Raw genomic sequence first — 8,368 nt, forward strand, 5'->3', positions numbered from 1 at the left:
ATGGTGAACAAATCAAGTAAATATTGGTCTCTCAAACTTGATGACACACTATGGGCTCTTAGGACGGCGTACAAGACTCCAATCGGCACGACCCCCTATAGGTTGGTCTATGGAAAGGCTTGTCACTTGCCGGTTGAGTTAGAATACAAGGCTTGGTGGGCCATCAAAGAGCTCAATATGGATTTATCGTTGGCCAGTGAGAAGAGATTGCTTAAGCTCAATGAACTTGAAGAGCTTAGAAATGATGCTTATGAGAGCTCAAGGTTATATAAGGAGAAGACCAAAAAGTGGCATGACCAACATATTCGAAACAAGAACTTTAAGGTTGGAGATAAAGTTTTGCTTTTCAACTCAAGGCTTCGTTTGTTTCCGGGTAAACTCAAATCAAAGTGGTCGGGTTCTTTTGTGATATCAAAGACTACTCCTTATGGCTCCTTTGAGTTAGATGTGGATGGTAACAAGTTTATGGTTAATGGTCATCGTTTAAAGCATTACTTTTTCAAGGAATAAGTTGGTATAATCGAATGTATAATGCTTGATCCTTTGGATCCCAAGCCTCCCACTTGAAGAATTTTTCTCATGGTCAAGCTAGTGACCTAATAAAGAAGCACTTCTCGGGAGGCAACCCGAGTTTCTAACTCCTTTCTATATATTTTTTTAAAAAATATTCCGATTTTACTTTTTTTTTTTAATTTGAATTTGAATTTGATTTTTCCCCCTTTTGGTTGATAGCTGTTTGGATGATGAAGGAACAAGAATTTTGTATTTTGAAGATGTGAGGAGAAATAAATCGAATTTTACTCTGTGCGACCCAGTGCGCGACATCTGTGCGGGCGCGCATTGTGAAGTGTGCGGGCGCGCAGGAACTGTCAGAACCCGCACAAATTTATTCACAAATTGAAGTTCGAGGCAGAAGGTTTGCGCGACCTAGTGTGCGACCTCTGTGCGGGCGCGTAGGGATGGTGTGCGGGCGCGCGTTCACTGTCAAAACCCGCACAGATTTATTCAAAATTGAAGATTCGAGACAGAGAGTCCGCGGACCTAGTGCGCAACTTCTGTGCGGGCGCGCAGCATGCATGTGCGAGCGCGCAGCATACCTGTATGGGCGCGCAACATACCTGTGTTGGCACGCAGAGCTGGGAAAATCGGGTTTTAACCCTTTTTTCCCCATTTCGTCCTCATAATTTTGAAACCCATATTTCATGCTCTCTTCTCTCTCCTCACAAACTCAAACCCTAACCTTCAAATTTCACCCATTTCTCAAAAATTCTATTTATTTTCCTTCAAATCCATCAAAAATTTTCACTCTACTCACAAATTCACCCACTTTCTCTCTCCAAAATACCCAAAAATCCTCCATTTTCATGGTTTGCAAGCTTAATTGAAGGTGGTGTTCTTGGAGGTTCTTAGTGGTGTTCAAGCTTCTACAAAGTGGTATAACTCTGAATTTTGCTATTTTATTACTTAATTTCTCTTGTTTATGAAAATTTTTTAGTTATTAAGTATGATTTAGCTTGAATGAATTTCTTGTGATTTTGATTTTCTTTGTTAAGGATTTGTTGGTTATTAGTGTGAAATTTAGTGATTTTGGGGACATTGTTGTTAATATTATTGTTTTGGAAGCCATTTTCATGAAATTAAGTTGAGAAATTTTGTGTTAGTATTGATGATAATGCAACTACTTTCATGAGAATTGCTTACTATCATAATGTATTTTGATTGACTGCTTTGTTGTTGATTCTTGTTATCTTGGGCGCTATATTTGTGTGGTTAGTTGTTAGTACTAACCCTTTTGCATATTGTTAAGACTTGGGTTGTTGTTGTTGTATTCCAATTGTTGGTTGAGTTCGAAGGGAGTTCTCCTTTTGGTTGGGTTGTTTGTATTGCTTGAGAACATAATAAGCAAAAGGAAGAGCAGAAAGGAGCCCAGGTTAAGGGTTGAGGAACCGAGTACTCAACAAACTCAAGCTCAAGGACCAAATGTTCCCCCTAGATTGAGATTCTTGAACAAGGTCCATGCTACGTTCTTTAACGACCTTCACGGACAAAAGTTAAATCCCTCCAGACACTATGATCAACGCTCCATGAGAGCTTTGGGGATTGACGATGATATATGGTCGCTCCTTTACAACTTAGGGATGAGTGAGTTCATCAAGCATCAATTCCGAACATATAAGGAGCCCACCTTCGAATTATTGGCCTCTTTTGAAAAGGAGCCCTATGGGAACGACTTCCAAATTTCCTTCCAACTGTTCAACAACCAACACACTATGACTCTTAGTGATCTTAATGTATTGTTGGATTTGAACCCCGAGGCGGACCTCCTTGCCCTTCATTGAGCCTATTCCCTAAGTACGATGCATTTAGATAGTGGCAAACGATTACCGATTTTGAAGAGTTCAACACTAGGTATTCGGTGGCCAACCATATTATCCACCCTATGCTCCGTATTCTACACCACATTCTGGGGTTTGCGGTGTTTAGCAAGCAGGACTTGAGTAAGCTCTCGCATGAAGAGCTATTTACTTTGTGGGTTGCCACTTGGGAGGAATTGAAAGGGTGGCTCAATATGGGGTACTGGTTCGTCGTGTGCTGCAAGGCAATCAAGTCGGGTCACAAGACAGGATAAATTGCCCTCGGTGGGATGATTACAAGGATTGCCAAGAAGCTTAACTATGAACGCTTCTTCCCCTCGTGCACTCAAATTGGGGCCGACAAAGATCTAATCATGGACATACATCAAATGAGAAGCTCGGGGTTCCTCCAAGGAACTTCAGATGCCAACAATTTTCATGCCTGGATGGTTGATTGCGAGCACCATTGTATCTTGCCTTACCCCAGCCGTACATCCTTAAAGTGGAATGCAAGGAATGTGTGGAAAATTCCGCGAGACAATGGCGTGCTACCCACTGCTCTAGGTGGCCCAAGGAATATGGAAGTCGACCAACAACAACAACAAAAACAACAACAACAACAACAACAACAACAACAACAACAACAACAACATCATCAACAACAACATCATCAGCAACAGCATTAAGGCATGAGTAGCCTTGAGCAACAAATCATGAGCATGCAACTTGGCATGCAGAGCCAAATGGAGAACCAACAGGGTATGTTTATGCAAACCCAAGATCTTTATGGTGCGGCCGTGGATAGGGGTAAGGTCACCCCCCCGGTAAATTACCCCTATTGGCCACCCCAACAAGGCCCGGTCCCTGGGTGGTAGGGATCATAACCTACTTGGGCCTATTGGCAAGGGCCCTCCTCCCACGGTGTTTCCCGGGTAGACTGCCCGACGGAAATCGGGTACGATTATCGTGCCCCCGGGTGGAGCGATTTTAGGGGTGACCCCAACTATCCATATGTCGAACCTACCCACCCTTCCACTCTTCAGCTTCCCGCCCCTTTTGACCCGTTGCCTCAATGGCAACATGACCTCTTCCGAGGTCACCGTGGTTGGCCTCCGGGTTACTCCGGTGGTTGGGACCCACACGGCATCCCTCCAGACGGTTTCTCTTACGACACCGAGGATGATGGAGATGATGACGAAGTCGGCCCTAGTGGCCACTAGCCATCCTTGTTCTTTATTTCTCCCCTTTGCCCCCTCCCAATGTTATAATTTGGCGCACCGCGGACGGTGCATTGTTTTAGTGTGGGGGGTGTGGAAGAGGCAAAGGGATGTTTTTTTGGATTGTGTGGGGGAAGGTTTTTCATCATGCTAGTGTGGGGGGGATTTCATTGTAGGTGGTAGAGCTCTCATGGTTCGGTTGGCTTTATCATGTTTTGATGTTGATTTATCTTCTTGATTGTGATGATGATGTCCCTGGGTAATTTTGATAAGCTTTTGCTAATGAATTTTCAAGTGTTTGTGTAGGTGATGGTGCTCCCATGAAGAAAAATCCAAACTCCCGATAGTCCAAACTTCCATTAACCAAATTTTTTTTTACTTTATTTTATTTTATTTCTATTTCTTCATTTTGTTTAAATTCTCAGTTTCTTTCTTTGATATTTAACTTTTTTATTTTATTTTTGTTTCATCTCAGTCGTTTCTTTTATTTTGGCTCACTTTTCAATCTTGGAAATGGAGATAAAGGAAGTTAAGGGATAAATTGAGCCCCCCTCGGTGAGATTGCATAATTTATCTTGTCTTCATTTCTAGTGGCATTTGGTTAGACATTTCTTCTATTTTATTTTATTTTTCTTTGGGTGTTTAGCTTAGGTTTAGCTTAGAAAGAAGTTGAATGGTTCGAGGATGTTTGCTTTTGGTTCTATGGAACCTGGGATCGTTGATGTTGTTATCGAACGATCACTTGTATGGCGATTAGGATTTAATTGGATTATATGTCTCGTATGTGAACCTTTTTTTATTTCTTCCTCTTTCTTTTGTTTTGTTTTCCCCTTTTTGTGTTACAAGCATAATTATGACAATTTGAAATGATTTTTGATGTGTAATTTGCTCACTCTTTTGGATTGGTTTGCCTCGATGTGTCTTTGAATGCTTATCTTCCTAGTTGATGAGGGTTTACACGGTTTGAGAATGCTTTGGGTTGAGTTAGACACATTGTAAGCTAAGGTAGCCCGGTTTAGAACTTTTGAGGACGTTTAAACCCCTAGTTCACGGGAAAGTGGTAAGATGGTGTTGCTCTCTATGGTGGATAGGATTCCCGTGGTTGGTATTTGCCATATTTCTTATCCCGTGTGAGCGTCATTTATTCTAGCCTTCATCATTCTTGTGAGCGGCATTTAGGATCCTTAACTATGCATGTCTTAATCTTTGTGTTGGCATCTAGCTCCCAAGATCGTGACCATATAACTCTAGAGGAGGAACAGGGCATTTCTTCTCATTTTTCTTTGTTTTCTTTGTGTTTTGTTACAAATTTGGTTTTCATTTTACATTCACCCTCTTGCTAACCAATTTGAGCCTTATTTCCCCTTTCTTGACCTAACCAAATTACAAACCTATCGACCTATGTTCTACCAAGCCTTGTAGTTAGTAAAGCATTGGCTTGTGAGGTTCGAGTTTGATAATGTTGAAATTGAGCAAGAAAGTTGTGTAATTTGGTTCAAATAAGGTTTTGAAAGATTATTCATGAAAAGAGTACGCAAAAAGGTTTGGCAAGAACGTTGAAACTCATGAAAACCAACCAAAAAAAAAAGAGAGAGAGAAAAAAATGAAAAAGATTGAAGTAATGTGGTGTGGTTTATTTTGAAAGGTTGTAAGTTTGAGAATAGGTTCAATTCTTAGGATGTTCTTGAGAGATGTCCACTCATACGCTTCACTTAGGAATTGCCACCAAAATTTTCAAATTGTTTCCCAACCAAAACCCCTAGCCATGACATTACAACCCTACTTAAGATCCTTGGATTCTAGAAGGGCGTGGTCAAAGAACGGTGGAGGAAGATAGATTTCAACCCTATGGAGAGAGTATGCATAGTTGAGATGTCGGGATAACCTTATGATTCCACATAAAAATTTCTTTTTCTGGTTCCCTCGAGGGACCATGAGGAGCTAGCTAGGGGATGAATTGAAGCTAGTGGAGAGAACGCGGACCGTCTTGGTTGGGGCTAGGGCGGAAAATGAAATCATTAGTTCTCTATGCTTAGCTTAGGTTTGTCTTTTTCAACCTTGAGCATCTTGGAACGTGTTTTCCCTCTTTGAATTGAGAAAGATAAGTATTCTTTGGTGCATTTATTTGCATGTGAGTCCAAATTGAGCATTCCATTACCTTGAGGCTTGATTGGTTTTGTTAAAACCTTGTCATGATTATGTTTGTTGTGTTTGTCTTTTTGTTCCGGTTTTCCTTACTTGAGGACAAGCAAGAGGCAAGTGTGGGGGATTTTGATGAGTGGCATTTATGCCACTCTTTAATCCTTTTTCTCTAAGGATTCTCCCCTCATTTGAACTTGTTTGGCCCTTTTTCTAAGCATTTTTACTTAGTTTTGCTTCCTCTTTTCTTTTCTCATTTATCTTCCCTTTTCTTAGTCTTCTCGCTTTGTTTTTATTTTTATTTCCATGCTTTTGTTTTGTAGGTATTATGTGCCGAAAGAAAGAGGATATCACGAAGCCAAGCTAACTGTTGTGCGCGGGGTTCTGTGCGGTTGTTGTGCGGGCGCGCACCTTTGACTGTGTGGGCGCGCAGCCCTGTCAGAACCCGCGCAGCCAGGCTGAAGAAACAGAGCCTAACCAGAGAGTTAGCGCGACTTGTTGTGCGGCTTCTGTGCGGGCGCGTGACCTGATGCGCGGGCGCACAGGCCTACTGTGCGGGCGCGCTTATTTTCCCATACCCTCAAAGTTGCGGCCGCGCACTACCCTGAGAGGGCGCACACAACTACTGCGTGGGCGCGCATATGTCATGTACGGGTGCGCACGGCTGGGTTTCTGATTTATTTGCGCCTTGTTGTCCAAGTCTCTTTCTTTTGGGGGAGCCACATATATATAGAAAACACTTAGTACTAATTCCATAGAACATTAACCTAATCTAGGGAGAGAAAATAGATTGTTATTCAAGCATCCTTTATTGTATTCAACTTTGCTCAAGTTTTAATCTTCCTTCAATCAAGCAAGAATCCAAATTTTCATCTTTCATTAATCCTTTGTTTAGTAATCTCTTCTCCTTTCCTTTAGTATCATTTATTTGTTTTATTGTTACTTGTTCTTGTCAATCTTATTAGCTTATCTAGTTGTTATTGATTTCATTGATTTTAATCATGTTTTGTTTTTAGTTTCTTGAGTTTTTTTCTAGTTTTGATATTATGTTTAATCTCCCTTCTCTAGGCTAAACTTTTAGCTAGGGGAAGGGGGTGGAAGATATGATTTGATATTGGATGAATGATGATGGTTGGATTGAACTTATGCCATATATTGATGAAAGACATGATTTTTATTAGCTTGGGATTATTGTTGCACTCTATTTGATGTTTTCTAGTTTAAATGCATGAAAGTGATTTGAACTAGATTAGGATCATCTCTATTTTAATGATTGCATGAGAATGTGTTATTAAAGTGGAGTTTTTATGGATTGTGCTTCTTTATTCTCTTGATTTGATTGTAACTAATAGGATGCATGAGAATGATCCTTATTAGTGTAGACCTCTTTCATTGATTTGCCTAGACTATTGCATGAGAATGAGTTGTTTAGGTAGAATCTTGTGTTCTTTAGCATATGTTTCATGATAATCACCATTATTCTCCTCTTTCTAATCATATTGGACACCCCCGTATCCCTAGCGTCATTTTCTATTGATTTTAATCATCATTTTCTTGCTTATTTGTAGTTTTAGTGTTCTTACTCAACAAAACAAACAAAAACAATCACCTTTTCACTCTTGCATTAGTGATATTTGATGTTGAGTTAGCGTGCTTCCCTAGTGGTTCGACCCTTGACTTGTCACTAACTAGTTTAGTGTAGGTTTAGGTTTTATAAATGATTAATTTGGTTATGGTAGTGGCTTAACGATCTACTTCCACCTATGATCAGATGTAGCAGCATTAATCGACGGCGTTCCCTAACTTGTGGAGAGTTTTCACAAACAACTAAGGATGACTTCCAGCAAAGTTATCTTCGACGACGTTCCCTTGGATGTGGAAGGTTGTCAAAAGCAGGAGGTGATTTCCTAGCTTGCGGAAGATGGTCACAAAACGGTAGAAGGTCGTTTCAAGCGGAGCAATCTTCGATAGTGTTCCCTAACTTCCGGAAGATTATCACAGCGGAAATTGGAGGCAGCTGCAAGGGTGGTAGTCTTCAGGCACTATCCCCTAGCTTGAGGAAGATCGTCAAACAAAATTGGTTACTCCAGAGACGTGTGCTCGACAGTGCAAGATACACGTTTCTTAACAAAATTGGTTAACCCTATCGTTACTTTGTCTTTTGTTTTCAAAATCAGCGTTTCTCCAAACTCAGTCAAAGTGGGAGCTTCTGTAGACACCCAAATGTGTCACCCCAAAACCAAAACCAGTGATTAATACCTTTCACGTCATTTGATTGTCGAACAAAGTGAAAGTTTGGAAAGTCTAGTAATGAGGATGTTTTTATTAAAATATTTCTCTTTCTGTTTAAAAAAATATATCTTTTCATACCTTATTTATAAAAATAGCCAATCCAATTTATCTTGGTCCATTATAAGGGCCCAACAATAATGCAGTTGGATTGGGCTCAAAAAGAGCTTTCCAATGATATATTATAAGCCCAATTCCGATGAATTATGAGGAAGTTATGGATTAAATTAGATTAGGCCCAATGATCTAGAGGAGGGCCTATTAATTATTATTCCTAAAGGTTAGGATTGATAATTATATTTTAAAGATGTTTTATTTAGAATAAAATATATTAAATCTGATTTCAAAAACTTCTTGGACGCTTAATTA

General features: G+C 40.2%; 1 protein-coding gene across 1 annotated transcript; it reads left to right on the top strand.

The window, feature by feature from the left end:
• On the top strand, positions 1-510 carry LOC110713542. The gene has a single exon (XM_021891992.1). It carries the CDS (start codon positions 1-3, stop codon positions 508-510), a length of 510 nt encoding a protein of 169 aa, XP_021747684.1.
• The last annotated feature ends 7,858 nt before the right edge of the window (positions 511-8,368 follow it).

Source organism: Chenopodium quinoa, unplaced genomic scaffold, assembly GCF_001683475.1.
Source record: "Chenopodium quinoa cultivar QQ74 unplaced genomic scaffold, ASM168347v1, whole genome shotgun sequence".
In the NCBI taxonomy this organism is placed as follows: domain Eukaryota; kingdom Viridiplantae; phylum Streptophyta; class Magnoliopsida; order Caryophyllales; family Amaranthaceae; genus Chenopodium; species Chenopodium quinoa.